General features: G+C 50.0%; 3 protein-coding genes across 7 annotated transcripts; 1 reads left to right on the forward strand and 2 right to left on the reverse strand.

Annotated features, from left to right (window-relative positions):
- Nucleotides 1-524: 524 nt before the first annotated feature.
- Nucleotides 525-12,435, reverse strand: Mllt11 (MLLT11 transcription factor 7 cofactor). Of its 2 annotated transcripts, none has more exons than XM_028857401.2 (2): nt 12,346-12,435; nt 525-1,840 (listed from the first exon to the last, which is right to left on the reverse strand). In XM_028857401.2, exon 2 carries the CDS (start codon nt 1,832-1,834, stop codon nt 1,565-1,567), a length of 270 nt encoding a protein of 89 aa, XP_028713234.1. In that variant the 5' UTR covers nt 1,835-1,840; nt 12,346-12,435; the 3' UTR covers nt 525-1,564. The 2 variants fall into 2 exon arrangements, 1 of the variants encoding a protein (XP_028713234.1); XR_005091797.1 differs by lacking the exon at nt 12,346-12,435 and adding an exon at nt 8,359-8,496 and having other exon boundaries at nt 1,413-1,840.
- On the forward strand, nt 8,367-17,501 carry Cdc42se1 (CDC42 small effector 1). Of its 4 annotated transcripts, none has more exons than XM_028857402.2 (5): nt 8,897-9,195; nt 12,019-12,308; nt 12,802-12,912; nt 13,761-13,849; nt 15,214-17,501. In XM_028857402.2, exons 2-4 carry the CDS (start codon nt 12,255-12,257, stop codon nt 13,833-13,835), a joined length of 240 nt encoding a protein of 79 aa, XP_028713235.1. In that variant the 5' UTR covers nt 8,897-9,195; nt 12,019-12,254; the 3' UTR covers nt 13,836-13,849; nt 15,214-17,501. The 4 variants fall into 4 exon arrangements, 3 of the variants coding, with proteins under 3 accessions (XP_037062777.1, XP_028713235.1, XP_037062778.1); XM_037206883.1 differs by lacking the exon at nt 8,897-9,195 and adding an exon at nt 11,731-11,825; XM_037206882.1 differs by lacking the exons at nt 12,802-12,912; nt 13,761-13,849; nt 15,214-17,501 and having other exon boundaries at nt 8,367-9,195; nt 12,019-12,256.
- An 853-nt stretch (nt 17,502-18,354) lies between these two features.
- On the reverse strand, nt 18,355-23,904 carry C6H1orf56 (chromosome 6 C1orf56 homolog). Its single transcript, XM_028857444.2, has 2 exons — nt 22,654-23,904; nt 18,355-18,487 (listed from the first exon to the last, which is right to left on the reverse strand). The coding sequence occupies exons 1-2, from the start codon at nt 23,704-23,706 to the stop codon at nt 18,467-18,469; spliced, it is 1,074 nt and encodes a 357-aa protein (XP_028713277.1). The 5' UTR covers nt 23,707-23,904; the 3' UTR covers nt 18,355-18,466.
- Nucleotides 23,905-23,946: the final 42 nt, after the last annotated feature.

The raw sequence follows: 23,946 nt of genomic DNA on the forward strand, positions 1-23,946 counted from the left end.
GCAGAGGCAGGGAATCCTGTCAGTTTCTAGTCTGGTTTACATCGTGAATTCCAGGACAGCTAGAGCTAGTGAGACTCCAAAAAATAAAATAAAATAAAATGAACAAACAAAATACAAATAAGTCAAAAATAATAGTTAAGAATGGCCTGGGGTCCTGCTGGACGTGTTTGATCATGCCTTTAATCCCAGCACTCTGGAGGCAGAAGCAGGGGAATCTTAGTGAGTTCCAAGGCAACCCTGTCTACAAAGCAAGTGTCCAGGCCAGCCAGAACTGTTACACAGAGAAACCCTGTCTCAAAAACAAACAAACAAAGAATGGGCTGGGGATGTGGCTTAGGGTTTAGGAGCACTGACTGCTTATTGTAAACACTTGGCAAGCACTTCTACCATTGAGCTACAACCATCCCAAAGCGTTCTTCCTCCAAGTCAGTATTAGAAAGACAAAGGGAGAGCTGAATGTGGAGGCATGAGTAAATCCCGAGATCTAGCACTTCATTGAGAAGACAGGAAACTAACACCCAGACTTCAGATTGAACGTCTTTATTAAATAAATGAATAAATGGCAGCACAAACCAGCAGCAGTAACTTTGGAAGGAATGGGGACAGGTGTAGGGTCTGAATGTAATTGTTTATTTCTTACAGTAGCTGAGGAACTATGCCCAGGAACCACTGATCGATCACATACCGCAACTACAGAAAGGCAAAGCTGAATACTAAGGACACTGCCTGTTCCAGGACTGAATCACAATTTTATATAAATCATCCCACTACTCTGCTTTCACTTTAGAGCACATAAATCTTCTGCCTTTGATGGATTCTCCAGATACCAAGGTTTCCCACATGAAGACTGAAATCTGATTTTCTGAAAGTTTCCAACCCACAGCTGGGAGCAGTTGTGAGGTGGACGCTGAAGGAACTATTTCTGAAACGATTCCATGCTTTTCCTCACTTCCATTCTCCAGGATGTATTATTTCCTCTTGTGCCCACAACTACCCCCACATTGCTGGGGAAGAGAATGCACCAAAAGAAGAAACAGAACTCCCTGCCTTAGCCTTTTAGGAATCCTGTTTGTAGAAAGCATCTCAAAACTCCCAGGTTCTCACTACTTCTTGAAGAAATACTTGCTTATTGGCTCCATGCAGGAAATTAGGGAGGATCAAGGAATCTTTAAAGCTGATTAAAATGTAACAAAGAAAAAAATCAGTGTCCCATTTTGCATAACCGTACTTCTCTCTGGTGCCCCCAATAAGGATGGTTTTCTGGGACTAGTTAATATTCTTGGGGTTGGGAGTAGAAATCCTATGATCTAGTACTCCATGGACTTTGTGCCTAGAAGGCTTCTGAGAGACATGGAGTAGGCAGATAAATAAATAAATAGATAAATAAATAAGTAGATAAATAAATACATACATACATACAAACATACAATTCAATTGGCAGATTCATCGGCACCACCAGGCAGGAGAGGGAAGAGAACAAGATTAAACTGGGAAAGGCTGAGAAGGGAAGGGATTTAAAAGGGACGGCAATGGGGGTAAGGGGCGGGAGAGAGACATTTTGGCCTTAAAGCAAGTCCAAGTCGATGGAGTGGATGCTGGCAATGGGAGCTCTCCAGAAGTTGAAGGTGCTGTACTCGAGGAGGGGGTCACCTCCGGGGCTCTTCTGCTCCGCTCCAGTGGACTGAGCGCCCGTCTGGCCAACACGGTCGTCCTTGCTCTTGTAGGTGGATGTATCCGACAGGCCCAGGTCTTCTAGCTCCGACAGATCCAGTTCTGGGATGGGCATCCTCCAGAAAAGAAAGGAGCTGTACTGGCTACTCACAGGGTCCCTCATACTTCCCTGGGGAAGAGCAAATCACTTGTTAGTCTTCATGCTAGAGCAAGTTCCTTGCCCCAAGCCTTCCCTCGCTCAAACTGCTCGTTTTTTGTATGCTCTGGTGAATAAACCAAGTTTTCTAAGACAAGAACCAGGAACTCTTTCGATTACAATTTTGCACCAGCTCCTAGCCTCTCCCCATCTTTGGTGGGCCAGATCCTGCCTATTGTATCAGGCTTACCTTGGCTCTAAGTTTTCCTGCAGTAATATATCTTGGGCTTTATGCACAGTAGGCAGGAACTGTATCTCTCTACTCTCAGGTATGATTTCTGAGGCTTTCTGAAATCTGGCCCACTCTTGTTTGTGTGTGGTATTGAGGGGTTAACAGATGCTGGGTGTGCTAGGCAAATGTTCTAACCCTGAGTTATACCCTAAGCCTTCTTTTTACCTTTACTTTTAGACAGGATCTTACTGAATCCAGTCCAACTTTGAACTTGAAATCTTCCTGCCTCAGCCTCCTGAGTAACTGGGATTACAGGCCTGCTCCACTAGGCCTGCTCCATTAATTAATTAATTGTGCTGAGAATCAAAGCCAGGACTTTGCATGTGCTGGTCAAGGACCCTACACATTTCCAGAACTAAATATTTGGCTTCTTCAAGTCTGTTTAATAAGTTATGATGCTTCTGTAAAGGTCTTCCATGACATGTTCTATTTTTCTTCTTGCCTTTAACTCGACTACCAACTCACCTCTTCCAGGACATAACTCACGAAGCACTGGCCCCCAGCGCCTTCCCCAGCACCCTCCAGAGTTTTAACTGACTCTATCGTGTTTTGGTTACAGACCACGATGGACTGGATGTGTTATGTATTTATCTACTTAAAGAGACCAAAAATTCCTCCATGGATAAAAACCTACCTACTAGGTTGGGCATGGTGGCGCATGCCTTTAACCCCACCACTCAAGAGGCAGAAGTCGATCTCTTGAGTTCCAGGTCATCCTGGTCTACAGAGTAAGTTCCAGGACAGCCAGGGCTACATAAACAGACCATGCCTCAAAAACAAAACAAAAACAAAAAACACCCTCCCCCCAAAAAGCAAAACAAACAAAAACCAAACAAACACATCCACTAGGAGCTAGACCTTACACATAAACATTAATTTGCCCTCAGAGAATAGTGAATACTTTGTTACTCACACATTTATCCCCAAAGTGACAAGTCTTTATTATGTCTCTCTGGTCTAGCTCTCCCCGAACAAACCCAGATGCTAGAACTTTGTTCTACTACTCCAGGATCTTTTCCCTCTGATCCACACAATAGAGAAAATCTGACCTCATAGAACAACCAGGTTGGAAGTACCAGGTAAGGAAGCAAAGTTGAGATGAGAAGGAAATGGTACCTTGACAGAATCTCAGCTTTTTCTGGAGACAGGGTCTCACTATGCAGACCAGGCTGGCCCTGAACTCACCAAGAGCTGATGGCCTCTGCTTCCTGAGTTCTGGGGTTAAAGGCACATACCACTATGCCCAACTCCTCTTTCCACGTTTGGACGATCAGTTGTAACACCTTTGCTTCTCATCCAACCCACACCTCCCTGACTCTGTGTGACCAGTAGAGTTCTCTGGAGCTTCCATGGATTTATTTACTAGCCAGGAAAGGGCAAGAAGCTTTAGGTTAAATGTTCCCAAAGGAGCAAAAAGAACATTCCAACCGCCACCAAAAATAGAAGCCAGAGTTTCAAAAAGCCTTTCTGGAACACACTATCAGCCCTTACCAGCCCATGACTCCTAAAAAGTGGCCTTAAGTAGGTTCCAATATGTCCCTACATGAAGTGAAATGTCTCTACCAAAGTAGGAAATTAACCTAGAATACAAGCTGCAGGAAATGTGGGGTCTCCATGGTCAGTGGGTAGACCAGAAGCGGGTTTTTCTTTTTGAGTCTTGCTTCAAGCTCAGCTCCAGTTCAGGCTGACTTAGAATACAAAGTCTTCATGCGAAGGCTTCCATAGTGCTGGAATTACAGGAATGGATCACACCAGGCCAGAACTTTTGGGCTGTTTTGTTTGTTTGTTTGTTGTTTGTTTGTTTGTTTGTTTGTTTGTTTTTTGAGACAGAGTAATCCCCTGTAACCCTGGCTGTTACTTGGTGTGTAGTAGTCCAGCTGGGCCCCAAACTTCTGGCAATCTTCTTGCCTCAGTCTCCAGAGTGATGGCATTCCAGCTGTGGACCACACACTTGGCGTTTCAGATTTTGCCTTCTCCCCTTAATCTTGTGCAAGGATAGACAGACACAGGTCTACACAAGGCCTCACTCACACCCATGAGGATGTGGAAGGAGAGAGGACAGCAGGTGTCCTGCTCTATCAACACATGCCCCATCCCCTTGAGACAGGTCGCGCTGAACCTGGAGCTAGCCTGGTAGCCAGTAAGTCCAGCCATCCTTCTGTCTCCACCCTCCCATATTTCTGGGGCTACAGGCAACCATACCCAGTTTTATTTGGCTTCTGAGGATTTGAACTCAGGTTCTCTCTCAACTCAGTCTCTCTCTCTCTCTCTCTCTCTCTCTCTCTCTCTCTCTCTCTCTTTCAAGACAGTGTTTCTCTGTTTAAACAGCTACCCTAGAACTTGCTTTATAAACCAGGCTGGTGGCCAGGGCAGTGGTGGCATACACCTTTAATCCCAGCGCTCAGGAGACAGAGCCAGGCAGATCTCTGTAAGTTCAAGGCCAGCCTGGTCTAGGGAGTGAGATCCAGGACAGGAACCGAAACTACACAGAGAAACCCTGTCTCTCAAAAACAAAACAAAACAAAACATAAACAAACAAACAAACCAGGCTGGCCTCGAACTCAGAGATCCACCTGCCTCTGCTTCCCGAGTGCTGGGATTAAAGGTATTCCAGCAATCAAGAGGCTCAGGCAGTAGTTTGAGGAGTATGAGTTTGGGTCCAGGCTGGGCAAGACCCTGGCTCCAACAAAACAAGCAAATATTAATAATAAATAAATATTTTTCAGGCAAGGTCTCATAGCTCAGGCTAGCTTCAAAATGTAACTCCTGCTTCTCCTGCCTTCATCTCCCAAATGCTGGTTTCCAGGCATGATTCAGGATAGCTGGCTTAAAACAACAAATTCTGGGTTTATTTCATTTGTCCATCCATCCATCCATCCATCCATCCATCCTTCCTCTTCCTTCCCTTTCTCCTTTCTCCTCTGTCTCTTCTCTGTTCTCTTTGTCTCTCTGTTCTTCTCTCTCTCTCTCTCTCTCTCTCTCTCTCTCTCTCTCTCTCTCTCTCTCTCTCTCTCTTTCTCTTTCTCTCACATCATGCTCCAAAATAAGCCCCTGGGAACTGAACATTACTCAACAGAGAAGCAGTTTAACAAGAGCGTGATTCCGGGACTGAGGCAGGGCCAAGGAGTTTGTAGAAAGGTGAGGTCACTGCCCTCTGAACTCAGCTCTGATCATCTCCATGGTAACATGCAGAGAGCTAGCAAGCATGACTGTACCTATAACACCTTTTAGCCAACCAATCCCTGATTAGGTCTGGGACTGCAAAGAGCAAGCCTTAGAAGTCAGGCTGTTACTGACTCTGCTTATCAGGGAAGTTTATTACATCACCAGGCTTTGCCTAGCGAGCTGACTCAAAAAAAAAAACACCCTCCCTTATAAGTCTCCTACAAAGTGACCTTCCTATAACGCAGGGCATATGATAGACTGTTTTCCAGAGACAATGTCTCAGGTAGCCTAAGAACTGAAGTAGCAGAGGCTGACCTTGAATTTCTCTGATCCTTCTGACACCCAGATTACATAATAGGCTCTTAAGAAAAAAAAAAAAAAAAAAAAAAAAAACAGAATCATTAGGAAAAAGAAAAAAATTATTTTTGTTCTTTTGAGCTAGGGTCTAGCTATGTAGAAACTTATATAGCCCAGGCTAGCCTGGAACTCAAGATCCTCTCTCATCACAACTTCCAGCTTCTGGGTGCTGAGATCACAGGTATCATCCTCACACCTGACTTAAAATGAAAAAAAAAAAAAAAATTTTTTTTTTTTTTTTAAAAATTTTGTTGAGACAGGATCTCACTACGTTGCCCTGGCTGTCCTAGAACTCCATTTGTTTGACCTTGTAACCCAGGCAAGCTGGGCTGGGAGCGTCTGGGGCTTCTCCTCTGCCTTCCATCTTGCTGTAGCACTGGGATTACAGCTGCATTCCCACGCCCCACTTTAAGTGAGGTGAGTTCTGAGGATTCCAACTGAGGCCCTCACACTTGGGTGGGTAGAGATGGCATTACTCACTGAGCCATCTCCCTCCCAGCCCTGGCCCGGTATTCTCAGCAATCCTGTCTCAGCCTCCTAGGAACCAGGAATATAATAAACATGAACCTCCATGCCCCATTATGAACTTTGACTGGGTGGTGGTGGCCCACGCCTTTAATCCCAGCACTTGGGAGGCAGAGGCAGGCGGATCTCTGTGGGTTCCAAGCCAACCAGGGTTACACAGTGAAAGCCTGTCTAAAAAAAGACATTTGTTTGTGGTTTTATTTTTGTGTCTTAAACAAGATCTTGACATGCAGCCCAAGTGCTGCCCTTCTAACTTGGAATCCCTGCCTCTGCCTGGGAGTCCTGGGATTACAGGCATGTGCCACTGCTCCCGACTAAGAATTCAGTTCTCAAAGTAATTACTTTCTTAGTATATCCTGTTGACTAGTTTCTGTGGTTCTAATCTGAATAATAAGAGAGCTGGATATGGTAGCGAATTCCTGTAACCCCAGCATCTGGCAGGTGAAGGCAGGAGGATCAGGAGTTTGATGTAAGCCTGCTACAAGAAACCGTTTTGAAAAACAGAGTAGAGAATGAGCTAGATTTTTAAGTCAGCGTTGACAAACCGACGCCTTTCCTTACAAGTGTAACATGGATCGCATAGTTGCCTAAACAATTTATCAGACTGGCAGAACTATCATCCAAACTGAAAACGCTAGAGTCAGGTGTGGTGGCACACAACTACAATCCCAGCACTCAGGAGGCTCAAGGATTGTGGGTTCAAGCCTAGCCTGAGCTGCATCGTGAGTCCAGAGCCCCTCAAAACTCAGACAAAAAGAACATGAACAAAACACAAACCAATTCGAAATAAAACAATTTAAATGAAATTGTGTGGAAATACTTAAAGGAAATAGTAAAACGATGAAAATCTCCAGCCCAGAGACATGTACAGAGACCCAAATTAGTTCCAGAAAATAGACGTATAAGCATTATGTGGCGTTAAAATAAAAAGACAGGCTGCTTTTAAGCTGGCTTCCCTGTTCCTTCCTTAAATTTCTTTCACCCATCTTTTTACCTATTATTATCTTTTTAAAAAAAAAATAATTTATTTAATTCTGTTTTATGTGCACTGGTGTGAAGATGTCATATCTTCTGATGTGGGTACCCGGGCCCGGGTCCTCTGGAAGAGGATCCAGTGCTCCTAACCCCTGAGCCACCTCTTCAGCCCCACCTATTTTGAATTTTAAAGGCGCTAGATGGTGACTGATGCCATGATACCGGCTCAATAAATGTTTCCCGATGCCATCCATTTTGAATTATCCAGATATTTTAGGCAAAGCAACTTCTAAATTTCATTGTCAGTTCCTAGAGATACAATGATTAACAACTACACACATTAAAAAGATACGCTTTCTTTAAGCCACATGGACACACCCAAATACCCTTTGTCCAGACCCGCTCCCCATGAGCATCCAAGGCCTCCCCACAGGCTTGTATGCTGTGTCATGCTACCGTGCAGCCTAAGGGTGGAGGGTGGACATGGAAGCTCTCGGGTATCCCTCGTGCTGCTCTAGGATTTTCCTATCAGCCACAACCTTCCCCGCTAATTACGAGAGGGGCTGCAAAGGAAAATTTGCTCTCACCAGTGGTTCCTGTGGGCTGCACTGATCGCAACATGCCATCAGGCAATTCCACGGTCGCCCCCACCTGTCCTACCTCAAGGCTCTTTGGAGTAAAAAATCTGAGACAGGGAGGAGATTGTTAAAGGTTTGGATCATTCTCAATAGTATCCCATATTTAAAAAAAAAAAAGAAAGAAAGAAAGAAAAAGAGGAAAAGGAAAAAAGGGTACCCTAGCCCCCAAAACTCCCAACTGATACAGGGCAGTGAAGGGGTGGAAATATAAAGAAGTAGAGGCTACAGGAATTCCTACAGGCTAGTAGGAATAAAGATTCACCAAATAACTGGTAGCAAAAATTATAGCTTGGAAAGGAAGATACAGATAACTAGACACTAGACAGAAGTCATTAGATGCCCAGGGCAAAAATTATAGGAAAATGGATACATGAAATGAGGAGCTAAAAGCCGAGAAATAATTACAGGTGAAGTGCCAGAAATGAACGCTTAGGTCCATGATAAGGCGGCACAGATGGAGATCTCCACAGAGATAAAAACCTGGTACCAGCTACCCATTGTTCAGAGCGCCCCCTTCTCTCCTCTTCAGCCGTCCCCCACCTAGTCGCACACGGGGGTGTCTTCCAAGCCTGAGAAGGCGCCCCTCATCTAGGTTTTACCTGTTATCAATCAATGACTAGCGCGTTCCGGAGATGGAGGGGATGCCCCAGGGGCTCGGGGGTCGGCTCTGGCCCGGAGAGGAGGCGGCTGCCGAAGGAAGCTCGCTGGGGGGACGAGAGGCTTTGTCTCCTCACGCCTTCTCCCTCGTCTGTGACAGAGTCGGCCGCCGGGTCTCCCCTGCAATGCAGCCCCTCCTAGCAAGGGCGGAAGCGCTCCCCGCCCCCTCTCTGCCTGACTCGGCTAATTCGAAGGATGGGTTCCGGAACACGCCACCCGGGCGCGAGCCTCGCCAGCGGCTCGCACGGCACCCCCGCCTCGCCAGCACCCCCCCCCCAGCTGGCTGGGGTGCGACGGCCGGGCAGCTAGCTAATGGCCCTCTAACTCAGATGTATGGATTAAAAGGTGCTCCCGCTAGACCACAAAACGGCCCTCCCCGCCCACTGGGAGGACTCGAGGGGGACTTGGGGAGGCTCGGAAAGGACCCCAGCGCGTGGGTCGCCTCGGCGCCGGCCACAAGCGGACCAGACCCAGCGCAGACACTTGGGGTGCCGCGGGTGTCCAGGAGCGCCGGGCTCCCCGCTGTCCCCCGCGGGCCACGCCGTGCGCCCCGGGCGGGCGGACGGGCGGGCGGACGGGCGGGCCTGGGCGGAGCGCTGCGCTCGGCTCGCAGCCCCGCGGCTTTCGTAATCGCGTCGCCGGCGTTTCCGCCCTCGGCCGGCCCCACCTCTGCCGGCCCGCCCTCGACTCCCCGCCGTGCCGAGCAGCAGCCCGGGAACCCGGAGTGGCGGAGCCCCCGCCCGCAGCGGCCACCGCCTGGACGCCGGGGGGAGCCGCAGGTGAGAGCGCCGCCGGGCTGCGCGCGGGGTGCGCGCGGGTGGCGGCGGGGAGTCGAGGGCAGGGCAGGGCGGCGGGGAGGAGGTCGCGGGCACCGTCCACGCGCGGCCGGCGCCGGCCGGGGAAAAGGCAAGGGACTCGGCGATGGCAGCGTGGGGGCCGGGCGGGAGGTGCGAAGCGACCGGGGCTCCTCGCCGGCCCACTGACCTCAGAGATCTGCTGCCCCGGACAAAGCGGAGGGGTGCCGGGGGGCCCGGAAGGGCTAAGGCAGACCGAGGCCGCCACGGAGGACAGTGACAGAGCCAGAACGATCGATCCCCTGAGGGTCCCATCTTAGTTCCGAGTGGGTGGGGGGGACAGGGCTGGAGTCTGATGGAAAATATTGGGGGAGGGGACACATTAGGGTCTCCTGTTTTCTCAAGTCCCCAGAAGCCCTTTCCTGGGGTTAGGGTACCCGTTGCTACTGGAACAAATGTCTGTCACTGGGCTGAAAATGGGCCCGTTCCTCTCTCCAGGGCCCCCCAGCAGCCCGCTGTGTCTGGAGGGTCTCCACACAGGGACCAGCTGCATCCCCGGGCGTGCGGCCAGAATTTGCCCACACCATTCTCAAGTCTCTTTCTCTCCAGCTGCTTCTTGTGAAGGCTTGTCAGACAGCGGGTTGGAGGCCTTGGGGCTGGAGGCAGCGGGACCGGGAAAACCGGTTTGGGGCTACCACAGGACCCGGGAACTACCTGAGTACATCCTTCCTCCCCACCCCCGTCCTGCCGGCCCCTTCGACGGTTCGGCCCACCGTGACCATGACATGACGGTGGTTTGGAGATTGTCACTCCAGGTTCTGGATTTCTTGTGGAACTGAGAGGGGCCCCACGGTCAGGATGTGGCTTTGTGCCGTCTAATCCTCGATCCCTTCCCTTCCTTTTTTTCTGTGGGGATGAAGTGGTGGGCAGTGGAAGCAGCGTCACTCCCTCCTCAGCTCACCAGCCGAGGCCTCATTTGTCCCCATCCCAGTCGCTGGCTGCTTTAAAGCAGAGTGACAGCCAATGCCTAGGACTTCCTTTTCTGGCTTTGTTCCTCTTCCCCCACCCCACACTACCGCACTGACCCTGGCCTGTCTTCACACTCTGACTCCGCCTCCAAGTTTCAGGGACCCTAATGTCCTAGGGAATGGAGTTTCCTGGTCACTTCTCATCATCATCGCTCGTTTCGTGCCAAGTCCCACACACACTTTCCCTCCACCCAGCGTGGTCAGGTCCCTGGAAGAGAAACAGAAACGTCCTTGTTCCCTCCAGGGCCCCTTTCCTCTCCCTCCTCCTCTTCCCTGCTCCCAGCACTGGCCACCTCTGTCCACTCAGCTTTGAGCAGGGTGGAGAATCCTGGGTCGAGTCCAGCCTCAGTATGGACTGTCTGGTAGTGTTGGGGGTTTCCTCTGATTCTTTATTGTTTTCTCCGTTTCCCCAACCCTTACCACCGGCCACCATCACGACAAAGCCTTGTGACCGACTTTCCCACCGGCCAGGCCCCTCTCTGGACAGCTGTGTTCTGACCAGTCCTGATTACTCCTCCTCCCTTCCAGGGGTGGGAAGGGAAGTGAAAGAGAGCCCAGACTCTTGGGTTCTTTCCTACCCTAGAAGCTATGTTCCACTGAGTGATCTCATCTCAAGGCTGCTAGAAAACAACACAGAAAAAAACACTCAAAAAAAAAAAAAAAAAACCAAACAAACAAAACTCCGTCAGTCTAGGCTGATGGAGCACCCAGCTTCCAGCCTCAAGCCTAGAGGAAAGGCCGATTCCCATTCATGCTACCGTTTAATATTCATGAACTGCCCTGTTGGACTCCCCTGTTGGACTCCTGGGCTGTGCTATAGGACAGGGAAGTACCGTCCTGTAGAGGAAGCTCAGATGGGGCCATCACCCCAGGTGGGCGGCAGGGAAAAGGGGAGAAAGTTCTGCCTTGGACACAAGGGCTACTGGAAAGTTCCTGCTGTGTCTGGCTCACTGGGTGCTTGGAAGTGGTGGGAAGAAGGAAGAGAGCTGGCCAGAGCAGGAGGGGAGGGGGCGGGGAGGCCTGAGCCTTATAGGGCGTAAGACACCGGCGACTGCCCACGACTGGACACGTGGGAAAGGGTGGGGAGGCTGAGAAGTGATTCCTGAGGACAGAAAGCTCCTCCACACGTTACCTGTAAAGGACATGCACACTCAGCCTCCACAAGGTCAGATATTAACTCTAAATGGACTCTGGGAGGCCGTGGGACCGCAGCCGGGGGAAGTGAGGAGGCGCCCAGGCGCTGGAGTGAGCAGGAAGAAATTCCACGCTCCAGAAGTATTTGTTGAGGCCTGCGCCGCCGCAGTCGGCCTCCTGGGAACTAGGTGGTCCTAAGGCAATTTAGGTGTTGGGGCAAGGTAAGAGAAAAGGGAGGACAGGGCGGAGGCCTTGTTTGTGAGAACAAAAACCACGATTTCCTCTTCAGAGTCACTGCTTGCCCCTCCCCTCCCGCCCCAGCCCAGGGAGAAGGGAGCTGAAGTTGGTAGCACCCCTAACTGTTCATTTCTGTCGCTGTTTGGTTTTCTCTGTCTCATCCAGAGTCCTTAGCCCCTTCCTCCCTGGTCCCAGGAGTCACTGCGCCTTACCCTGGTGATGGTCTTTTTGCACTATTCATTGTAAGAAGCAGCCGTGAACCCCCTGTGTTTGGAGGGGGTCAGTACTGGGGTACAGTAGTAGAGCCTCCGAGAGAGAAAGATGGAGGTTTATCAGAAGGTCTGGGGGATGGGGATGGCGGGGGATGTTTCTCACTAACCTTTTCTTTTTTCTTTCTGCTAAAATTCAGGATCCCACATCTCAAGAAGACAGCGCCTGCCTGCCCAAGCCTCTTGCTAATGCTTTTAGTGGCTCCGAGTTCTGACCTTCACCACCCGGCTGAGGGTCTCTAGGATTCCCGAGCCATCCAGCTGTGGGAGCCCAGGGTGTTGTTACTCCCGAGAGTGAGGACTGGCTGGTTAGCAACAAAAGCAGGAGCCCCGTGGGGCCGCTGGCAGAGGCCCGAAGCTGGAACCGTCAGGGAACATGAGTGAATTCTGGCACAAACTGGGCTGCTGCGTGGTCGAGAAGCCTCAGCCGGTAAGTGTCCCGTCCCCACCCCGACCCACGCATTTACCGTGTGCCGTGACGTGGACACGCCATCTCTGGTCTGCCTTCTGAAAACCACACTTCTCACCTGCCTCCTGAGAGCCTCTGCGGCAGGCCAAGTGTGCGCATGTGCAATAAAGAGGCCTGTGTGACAGCAGAGTTGAATAGTTCTGTCACCTGCTCCTGTTCTGAGGTGGGCAGGGGTCGCAGGTAGAACTGAAGACCTGTCAGCGTCCCCCCTGGCCATCCAGAGGTGTCTCTGCTCTGCCCTTTCTCTGTGTGTTCACTCGGCAGACCGGTCCTTACCACTCTGGTGACAGTGTCTCTGGTTTGTTATTTATTCCAACTTCGTCTTGCCTACCCTGATGCTTGCCCGTTCTCCTGCCAAATCAACCCTTCACTCTTAGTGGTTTTGCGAGGCTCCTTCCCCTTCCTCCACGGGAGGAGATGGCTGCCTATGTGACTCCCTGTCTTCTCCAAACAGAAGAAGAGGAGAAGACGGATTGACCGCACCATGATCGGGGAACCCATGAATTTTGTCCACTTGACTCACATCGGCTCGGGAGAGATGGGGGCTGGAGATGGACTTGCCATGGTAATCAGGGGAGGGGGAGGGGCTTATTTGGGGGTGCAGTCAAGCGAGGGACGTAACAGAATACTTACTGGGGAAACAAGAGTCTTAGATGGTAGACCTGGTCCCCAGTGGTGTGCATTTCTGATCTCTAGGGCCTGTGTAACTTCTTTACAGTTACCACACTGGTCTTCATTGAGTGAGGGGACTATATGTTGTAGTAGTTGAAGAAGCTTTTCTCAAACCACAGCTCTCCTGACCAGGAATTAATCAGAGCTAGGACGTACCTCAGTGGGTAGAGCGCTTGCCTCGGATGCAGGAAGCCCTGGGTTTGATCCCCAGCCTTCAGAAACTGGGTGTGGTGGCTCAGACCTGTAACCTCAGCACTCAGGAACGAGGGGTCAGAGGCTCAAGGTCATCCTGCACAGGGAGTTTGAGGCCAGCCTGGCCTAGAGACCCTATCCCAAAATAGAAAAAAAGAAAACCTGTTAAATCAGTGTCAGAGTGAGTCATAGTGTGACTGGGAATCCTGGGCCATGAAAGGCCCTGTTCTAAATCATGTCTCTGATGCGTCTCTGCTCTTGGTAAGGGAGATGGGTGTGGACATAGTTTTTAATACTGGTTATAAAACTCACAGGGAAATATTGGAGTGATTTTGTGTGTGGGGAGGATCTCATTAGTAAATGACTCATTTTTACCTTTGTCTTCATGAGACTTCTCTGAGAAGGGTGGTGGTCAGGTTTAAACTCTTCAGATAAGTGTCATTGCCAGAAAAGAGATGAGGTCAAGCTCCTCCTGGGGCACAGGGTAGATTGTTGCTTGTGGTGGAATGTGGAAAGTTAGGTGTCTGTGTGACATGTGCTTTTCAACAGACAGGGGCCGTTCAGGAGCAGATGAGATCCAAGGGGAACCGAGACAGACCATGGAGCAATTCTAGGGCCTTGTAGCTCCCATGGGACTGGTAAGTGTGTGCCTGTGCCAGCACAGCCTGATGCCCTGCCTCAGCCCCTTAATCCTCTGGTGCAAGAGTGAGAAGGAATGGATGGAAAGAAGTAACATGAAAATCCAAGAGCACAGGATCAAAAAATGTAGGATCTTTACAAGGAAGGCGGGGGGTTGGGGGTGAGGATGGGTGGGTGGGATGGAGTATAGGGGCACACACACACACAGACACACACACACACACACACACACACACACACACACTCCTGGCGCACACACACACACACACACACACACACACAGTCCTGGCACACACACACACACACACACACACACACACACACACACACACACAGTCCTGGCACACACACACACACACACACACACACACACACACACACACACACACACAGTCCCGGCACACTGGAGGTCAAGGCAGGAAGAGTTCAAACTTCTCTTCAACAAGTAGTGAAGTGAAGTCAAGGTCAGTGTAGGCTATGTGGTACCCAGTCTCAAAAAACAAAAAAAAAAAAAAAAAAAATGAGGAAAGAGGACCAGGTGGCAGTGGTGGTCCTCGCCTTTAATCCCAGCACTCGGGAGGCTGAGGCAGGCGGATCTCTGTGAGTTCGAGGCCAGCCTGGGCTACCAAGTGAGTTCCAGGAAAGGCGCAAAGCTACACAGAGAAACCCTGTCTTGAAAAACAAAAAAAACAAAATAAAACAAAATTTTTTGAGGAAAGAGCCTTACGGCAAGTTTAAAATGTGCACTGTAGGCCGGGCACAGTGGCATATACCTTTAACCCAGCACTGGGGAGGCACAGGCAGGCAGAGTTTTGCAAATTTGAGGTTAGGACCACATAGTGAGACTCTGTCTCCCTTGTATTCCCCCACAAAGATGTGCACTATATATAATATACATAGATATGTATATACATGGATACACTGTATAGTGTGTGTGTGTGAGTGTGTGTGTGAGTGTGTGTGAGTGTGTGTGTGTGTGAGTGTGTGTGAGTGTGTGTGTGTGTGTGTGTGTGTGTGTGTGGTGCCTTCTCCCTCGGGCTTTGTTTTCTTCTTGTCCACTGGGGTTTTGGTAGGTAGCTGAAGTGACTCAAATTCACTTTGTTGCCCAGGCTGACTTTAAATTCCGGATCCTCCTTTCAGAAACTTCCAAGAGTTAGGGCTACAGATGTGTGCTATTGTGTCTATCTCCAGATCGTCCTTTTAAAAAAAAAAAAAAAGTTTGGCCACTGTGGTTCATGCCTGTAATCCTAGCACTTCGGAAATTGAGGCAGGAGGATTGCTATGTGTTGGAAAGCAGCCTGGGCTACGCGGTGTGAGACCAAGAGATGATTTTTTTTGTTTTGTTTTGTTTGTTTAAATTTAGGCTCTGCAGTCTTGGAGTCCCCGTTCCATGTCCAGCCCAGAAGAAATGCCGCCCTCACCAGATCCCTTCTACACCCAGTGACCCAAGACTCCTTCCTCCCCTCTTCCTAACAAGTGCCTCAAAAGGCATGGGGGCTGGACTCCCTCCACTCCCTCTGGCCTCCGCCCCTCCTGGAGATGGGGTCAAGGCAGCAGGACTGACCAAGTGACTACTGGGAGGCCAGAGGAGCTCAGCCCAAGCTCTGGGCACCCTAGATCTGAGCTGGGGGTTCTCTGGGAACCTAGAATGAGTTCCCTGCTCCTGAATGAAGGTCGGGTGCCACCTGTTTAGACTTCTTGCCTTTACTCTTTTTAACGGAGGCAGGTAGGTGAGGGGACTGCAGCTGCCCCCTGCCCTCTTTCCTTCTGGAATGAGCAATGCAGTGGTCAGGGGGCGGGGTTGCCACTGCCCAGTCCACGCTGGGCTTTAGACCAGAAGCTCACAGCCCTCCATGTCTCTCTGCCGGCACCAGGGTCTTGCTCCAGTTAGACCTCTAATCCCATGCTTCAGTAGTATTAATAGCTTCCCAGAAATATTCTCTTTTTTTTTAATTAATTAAAATTTTAATTTAAGATGAGTTCTTTTAATTACCCCCATCCTGCTGCTGTCTCTGTCCTTGCCCCGTCCCTTTTAGGATCCTTATTGTTTCCCATTGAAGAGGAGGTGAGGAATGGATCTTAATTTGACCACATTCCACTTAAGACCTGAGAGTCCTGGCCTCCCCTCCGTTAGCCTCCCTGCTGGCCAGGTAAAGGAAGAGGAGGGTTCTGTGTCAAAGCCAGGATGTAGCAAAACTAGCTGTATCTCAGGGTGGACTTCCTGTTAGGAATGTGACCTGGAGAGGGAAATAGGATGAAAGGACTCTTCGAGCACAGGTCTTAAGATCCTTTATGGAAGCCTAGCTTTTCAGCTCCAACAGTGTGGACAGTTTGGGCTGCGTCATTCTTTGTAATGGAGGGCTATTCTGCATACTATAAACTACAGCCTCTCTGGCCCACCCTAATGTGGCAACCAAAATGCCCCCGGAAATTGCCAAATGTCTCCTAGGGACAAAAATTACCCACAGTTGAGAACTGCAGCTTGAGAGCCAGGATAGGTTTTTTTCTTACGTGATTTCCACATTCCCCGCCCCCCCCCCCCCAAGTCTGGTTATTCAGCCTGAGCCACGGGTGAGCCAGCACCCTCAGGACAGGCTCAGCGGAGCTGCGCATCTTCTTTGAACGTAGTGCTTGTGCTTGCATGGGCTCAAGTCTCTGTCTTTGATCTCTGCAAGAGGGCCTCCCCCAGTTCAGAGATGTGAACAGGGCATGCTGGGATAGAAGAGGGCTCAGTGTCTCCGGAGACACTGGTGGTGCCGCCAGCGAGCTGAGCCCCTCCGTGCTGAGCCGCTCGGTGCTGAGCCTGAGCCGCTCCGTGCTGCAGTCCTTGAACCCAGCGTAAGACTCAGGGAGTTTGTTTGGAAGATCGAGTGTCACTCACCACGTGGCTGAAGATCCTGCGATCGATGGGAAGCCCTGTAGGAGCAGAGTCTTTAGGCCCTTTGTTTTCTCAGGTCTTTTTGTTCTGGCCCTTTCTTTGCAGGCTGATTAGAAAGGCAGAACAAGACAGATGAGCTGCCGCCAGTCCTAGAAGACAGGGCTGGGGTCTCATTAGCCCTGTAATAGGAAGCTTGTTGTGTGGTAATGGGTCAGGGCTGTGGAAGCTGATCCACCCCTGCCGGCTCCATCCAGTTACCCCTCACGTAGCGACTGAGGTTTCCATTTGTCCAGAGCTCGGTGTGCTCCTGTAGTTTCTCAGGCTCTAACGTTGGTCGTGGACGTCCATTCCCAGTTTGCTGACTCGCAGTTCCGGTCAGGTCTGCCTGCCTCCCTGAAGGGAGCTTACCTTGTTGCCCTAGAGGAGCTCATTGGTGGGAGACTACATGAACACTTGCAGGCATGGTGGACCTGTGCCCACGGGGTGGCACGCTCCCAGGAAAGCCATGCACATCAAGTCACAATGGCAAAAGGTTGGACACTGTGGGGTTGACGGGAGGGGATGAGGTGTGGGTGAAGTCGAGGTCCAGCCTTTGTTAACTAATTTGGACACGGTCTTCTCTTGGCTGCTCTCCAGCCTTGAGCTGTCTTCTCTAATGTGTACGCCACCACCACTTAACAAAGTGACTGGAATGGGTTGAGAGTCATAATTTATATTAAAAACCTGATGGACTTTTAAGATACATTTTTCCAATAAAAGAATTAAGCAAAATAGTTGCAGAGTAATCACTACGAATGTGTGTTAGATCAAAAGATGGGCATGGAAAAATAAATAACTGGGCCTGGTGGCGCACACCTTTGATCCCAGCACTTGGGAGGCAGAGGCAGGTGGATCTCTCTGAGTTCCAGGACAGCCAGAGTTGTTGCACAGAGAAACCCTGTGGGTGTGTGGGGGGGTGGGGTGGGGGGGGGGTGGCTGATGAAGATGAACTTGTGTTCCAGCATGGCTTTTCCTGAACAGGCCGGGGACTGGGTAGGTAAGGAAAGCCACCACAGCCTCTGGGGTGGAACTCCTTGTTCTTGCTATTTATTCCCTCCTCCTTGGTGTTTTGGAAGTACTACCTTTGGTCAGGTGTGATGGCACACACCTTTAACCAGCATTCAAGAGGTTGGCAGATCTCTGAGTTTGAGGCCATTCTGATCTGCACAGCAAGTTCCAGGCTGGCTGGGACTATGACGTCAGACCCTGCCTCAAAAAATGGATTTGTTTTAAACAGTGCTGGGGGTGAGGAAGATGAGCGGCAGACAGAATAGAGGAACAAGCTGGAGGCTGCTGGCTCTAAGGTCCCTGAGGAAGTATTTCTGTAAGGACATAAGACCAGCCAGCTAGTGGTGACCCACACCTTTAATCCCAGCACTTGGGAGGCAGAGGCAGGTGGATCTCCAAGTTTGAGGCCAGCCAGGTCTACAGAGCAAGTTCCAGGACAGCCAGGGCTACACAGAGAAAACCTGTCTTCTGTCTGGAAAAACCAAAAAAGATACAAGACCAGTGGAAGAGTGTTTGCCTAGCATGTGCAGAACCCTGGGTTTGACCCAGTCACCACCAAAAAGAAAAATGAGACCAAAATAATGTGGTTTTTATGGGTTTTTTTTTTCTGTATTAAAAATAATGTAGTGGGTGCTGGGGTTGAAACGGGAGGTTACAATGCAGATATCTCCTCTTGAAGGTGACGTGGCCATTACCTCTGATTTCTTTCTATCTGGGGAAGGTAAGAAAATAGAAAAGGAGAGATTATAATCACATCTACATTCTTTTCCCTGCTTTACCCTCTACAAACCATTTCCTCAACTTTGCTGGTTTGGTTTGGTGTGGTGTGTGTGTGTGTGTGTGTGTGTGTGTGTGTGTGTGTGTGTGTATGTGTGTTCAAGAGAGTGCACATGTTCCTGTGTGTGTGTCAGGAGTCAAGGTGTCTCCTTGACCACTGCTCACTGAAGCAAGTTCTCGCTGAACCCGAGGACACACACGTGACTTATGGAGGTGCCTGGGGATCTGAACTTTCCTCTGGTTGCTCAGCAAGCATTTTATCCACTAGACCATCTCCACAGCTCTGCTTTCTCTCTCTGTTTCTTCACTTATTTTGTTTAGTTTTTAAAAAACAAAACAAAAAAAAACCCAAAAAAACAAAAACAAGGTCTTGTATAGCCCAGCCTGGCCTTGATTTAAAAAAAAAAAAAAAAAAAAAAAAAGATTTGTTGGGGCTGGAGAGATGGCTCAGTGGTTAAGAATAGTGGCTGCTCTTCCAGAGGACCGGGGTTCAATTTCCAGTACCCACATGGCAGTCACAACTATCTGTAACTCCAGTTCCAGGGAATCCGACACATTTATACTGATATACATGCAGGCAAAACATCAATGCACATAAAATTAAAAAAATAAAATAAGAAAAGTGAAAACAGATTAAAACAAATTTGTTTTGAGTTGGTCAGGTATGGTAACATACACCTTTAATCTTAGCATTTGGGGCTTGAGGCCAGCCTACTCTATATTGTAAGTTCCAGCCCAGCCAAGGCTATATAGACCCTGTCTTAAAAAGAGAAAAGTTTTTTTTTGTGGGAATGAGGACATGTTTATACAGTGGCACATGTGTGGATTCAGGGGTCAGCTTTTTGAGAGTGTTTCTCCTTCCTTCTTGTTTTTTCAGACAGTATCCCATTTCTGTTTCAGGCCAATTATGTCCCCTACCTCCCATCACCATATGAGTGCTGGGATTGCAGATGTGTGCCTCCACATCTGGGTTTTCATATGGGTTCTGGGGATGGAACTCGTCATTAGGCATGCGCAGTAAGCACTTACCAAGTCACCTCCCTGGCGGGATGGGAAGATATTTTTATTTTTTTTGGAGGGGGGGTTGTTTATTTTGAACTTTTTAAGTTTGTGTGTGTGTGTGTGTGTGTGTGTGTGTGTGTGTGTGTGTGTGTGTGTGCCTGAGAGTACAGTTGCCCACAGAGCCCAGGGTGTTGGATCCCCCTCAAGCAGGAGTTATAAGGTGGTTGTGAGTGCCTGATAGGTGTGTTGGAAATTGAACTGGTGTCCTTTGGAAGAGCAGTAAATGCTCTAAAGCACCGAGCTGTATTTCCAGTCCACTGATCGGGGACTTCTCTCTTCCCTCTACCTACCAACCCGATTATAAGTGTGCACCCCATGCACAAGGACTTCGGAACACTAGGTTAGCACCCTACTAACGGAGCTGCATAAATCTCCCGCCCCCAAGTGCTTTATGTTTCTATTAAAAATAGAATTGGACTCACTAGGAGGAAAACAAAAATAGAAACCAGCAAATCACCAAGTGGGCCCTGTGCGGACGGCCTTTGCCCTGCCAGTCATGCCTGGCAACTGACCAGAGTCAGTCTCAACCTTCAGTAACTTGTTTACTGTTGGTTTAAGTCAGGGTCTCACTATGTAGCTCTGGCTGTCCTCGAACTCACAGAGAGCTGGCTGCTTCTGCCTCCCGAGTGCTGGGATTAAAGGTGGCACCATCACACCCAGCTTCTTTGTGAAATTTTAAGTTGCTGGGTAGAGTCTCAAAAGGACAGTCCTTTGGGAACATGGGTACTGGTAGAAAAGCTCCAGTTTTGTGCCTCTGTCACTATTTTCTTTCTTCAGTGATGGGACTGAACCTATCACCTTTGCATGTACTAGGCAAGACCACTGAACTACCCAGCCCTACTAGCTTGTAAACCTGTTTCTTCACCTGTAAACAGGATACGACCCTATAAGCTGAGGACAGATCCAAGTGCCATATCCAGAGTGAGACCTCAGATACTAGCTGTTACTGTTACAATGCAGTAAGTTAAAACTGTTAATCAGAGTTGGAGGGAGAGATGGCTCAGTGGTTAGGAGCACCGGCTGCTCTTCCAGAGGACATGAGTTCAGCTCAACCATCTGTAACAACAGTTCCAGGGACTCATCCCTTTTCTGGTTTCCACGGGAACCAGGAATGTATGGTACACAGACATAGATCCAGGAAAAACACCCTTGCACAATGATTTGTTTTGTTTTGTTTTGTTTTTGTTTTTCAAGACAGGGTTTCTCTGTGTAGCTTTGCGCCTTTCCTGGGACTCACTTGGTAGCCCAGGCTGGCCTCGAACTCACAGAGATCCACCTGGCTCTGCCTCCCGAGTTCTGGGATTAAAGGCATACGCCACCACTGCCCGGCCTTGCACAATGACTTTTTAAAACTTAGGCGGCGGTGGTGGTGGTGGTGGTGGTGGTGGTGGTGGTGGTGGTGGTGGTGCATGCCTTTAATCCCAGCACTTGGGAGGCAGAGGCAGGCAGATCTCTGAGTTCAAGGCCAGCCTGGGCTACAGAGTGAGTTCCAGGACAGCCAGGGATACACAGAGAAAACCTGTCTTGAAGGAAAAAACAAAAACAAAAACAAAACAAAACATAAACCCTCATGTTAATCATTAATTGGTTGATATGTCCCATGTCCATTGTCTATGAATTGAGTCTTTACAGCCAAGCATGTTGAGAAAAATTGTAGTCAGTTGGAGGTCAGCCAGAACTACCTGCTAAGACTCTCAAAAAGAAAAAAGGTAAAAAGCAGTGTTTTTTGGGGGGGCATCAGGGGGTGTTTTGAGACAAGAGTTTCTCTGTGTAGTCTTGGCTGTCCTGGAACTTACCCTATAGACCAGGCTGGTCTCAGACTCACAGAGATCTATCTGTCTCTGCCTCCCAAGTGCTAGGATTAAAGGCGTGTGTCAATTTAAAAGAAGTCTATATTTGGCTGCTGACCAGTGAGACACAGCTAAATGACCAGTATTTGTTCAAGAAGTGACAAGACACAATGCTACACATCTGTTATCCCAGCACTATAGGAGTGAGTTCATCCTTGGCTACACCGAGAGTTCAAGGCCATCCCAGGCTATAAGAGATGGTCTTGGGCTGGTGAGATCATTCCAAGCCTAACAACCTGAGTTTGATACTGGAAATCACATGGTGGCATGAGAAAACTAGCTACCACAAGTTGTCCTGTGACCTCCACAGTGACCTCCACTCACACATAACAGACATGCACACAAATGTTAAAAAAAAAAGTCACGTCCAAACGCCTTTAATCCCAGCACTCAGGAGGCAGAGGCAGGCAGATCTCTGTGAGTTCGAGGCCAGCCTGGTCTCCAAATCGAGTTCCAGGAAAGTGCAAAGCTACACAGAGAAACCCTGTCTTGAAAAACCAAAAAAAAAAAAAAAAAAAAAAAAGTCACAATGGCACACAACTTTAATTCCAGCAGAGCAGAAGGATTTGTTTGAGTTCAAGGCCAGCCTGGTCTACATAGTGAGTTCTAGGACAGCCAGGGTTACATAGAGAGACCCTGTCTCAAACAAACAAACAAACCAAGAAACTGTCTTTCAGGGAGGGCATGGTGTCGCTCGCCTTTAATCCCTGCACTTGGAAGGCAGAGGCAGGTGGATCTCTGTGAGTTAGCTGAGCCTCCCACTATAGTGAAGTTTAAGGTGTTGAGAGAATCACCTCAGCCCAGGAGTCACAGGCCAGCCTAGACAAGATAGTGGGGAGCTGGTCTCAAAAAAAAAAAAAAAAAAAAAAAAAAAAAAAAAAAAAAAAAAGGCACGGGTTGGGGGAAAAGCAAAGTGGAGATGGCAGTGTGATTCAGTGGTAGAAGACTGCCTACCACCTACCAGGTGTGAGGTAGAGACTCAGGCCCCAGTGCATACGCACCCCAAGCGCACCCAACAAAACACAGAATGGGCCAAGAATAACCAGCGCAGGTTATGACTCAGTAACTGAACGGGTAAGTCAGCAACAGCTGCTCTAAGTACACCGGCCGTGTTAGCAACAGGCTTTGGGACATCGGGGCTTTTCTGATTCATCAAGGCAGGTCCTGGCTCATCAGCCAAACAACTTACTGGCTGCATCTCTGTGAACACTGAAGAAAGGCTATTCCAGATATCCTCTAGGCCGATCTTGACACGTTTCCAAAAGGCAAGAGCTGGGCTCGGGCTCGGGCTCGTGAGTGGGAGGATGGGTCTGCGTCTCAGGTGGACAGGGACCGGTGGAGAGGTGCTGAGCAAGGTGGTATGAGAGATGCAGCCGCTGTCGGGACAGAGACTCGAGTCCAGAGGGCACTCCTCCCGGAGCTTGTTGCAAGGACATTGCTGATAGGTGCAAGGCCGGTGCTCTGTGCGGAGTTCGCTCAGTGCCCCTACTCGAAGACGCCCAGAAAGGCCATGCAGCTTTCCGGCGCGGCTCCTGCTCATGGTCCCCGACTTACAGTGACAGTGCCATGGGCCCCAAGGCAGCAGCATCACCCGCAGATCCTCCGGAGATGGCATGGCTGTGGGTGAGGGTGGTGGCCACGAGGCGGGGGTGGAGCCAGGTGTGGACCACTGGCGCCCGGTGATCTCGGAAGTCACGTCCATAGTAGTCATGTCCACGGTAGGCTTTGAAGTGAGGGGTGTCAGTTCGGTGGTCATCCTAATCTCTGGATCCTGGCTATTGGCTGAAACTCTCCCGGTGGTGGTAGAACTTCCCCCAGTATTGTGGGTCGAAATGAGAGTCAAAGGGAAGGTGGTTTTTCTGGCATCAATCACGACTCCCTCTTCCAAGGAGCCATCCTCCTCATACTCAATGGGGTCGACCATTGACGACCGGCTAGTGCCTGTCACCGTGGACAGGAGCTCGGCGGCTGCCGGCGCCGCCAGGCGGTCAGCAACCGCCAGGGCATCGTTATCATCCTCCAGAGTTACCTTCATCTTCTGGGGTACACTGTTCTGGGAGGTGATGCTTGTGCTCCGGCGGCTGCGGGCGGGGCCCCCAAAGCGGAAGCTGATGCTCTGCAACCCAGTCGTCGGGGAGTTTGGGGTGGCGGTCGGGTTTGACGTCTGGTCTTGGGCCCCCGCCGCCCGGGGCCCCAGACTAAGCAGCAGGGTCCAGAGCAGCATGCAGGCGGCGGGGACCATGGGGCTGGGAGGCTTGGGGTCGAGAGGTAGGCCCAGGCTCCTACCTTCTCTCCCTCCCTTCCGCTCTCCACCAACCTGCCAGGTCTAGAGGTCGTTTGAACCGACCAGGAGGGTGCTCCAAGGCGCGTGCCACCACGCCCTTCCCCCTAAGCGCTCTTCCCGAGCAGGGCCAGCAGCCCCAGGGGCTGAGCTAAAAATCCTGAGGAACCCTGGCAAGCAAGAATTCTGCGCCAGAACCGA

The sequence above is a fragment of the Peromyscus leucopus genome, chromosome 6 (assembly GCF_004664715.2).
Source record: "Peromyscus leucopus breed LL Stock chromosome 6, UCI_PerLeu_2.1, whole genome shotgun sequence".
Classification (NCBI taxonomy): Eukaryota; Metazoa; Chordata; class Mammalia; order Rodentia; family Cricetidae; genus Peromyscus; species Peromyscus leucopus.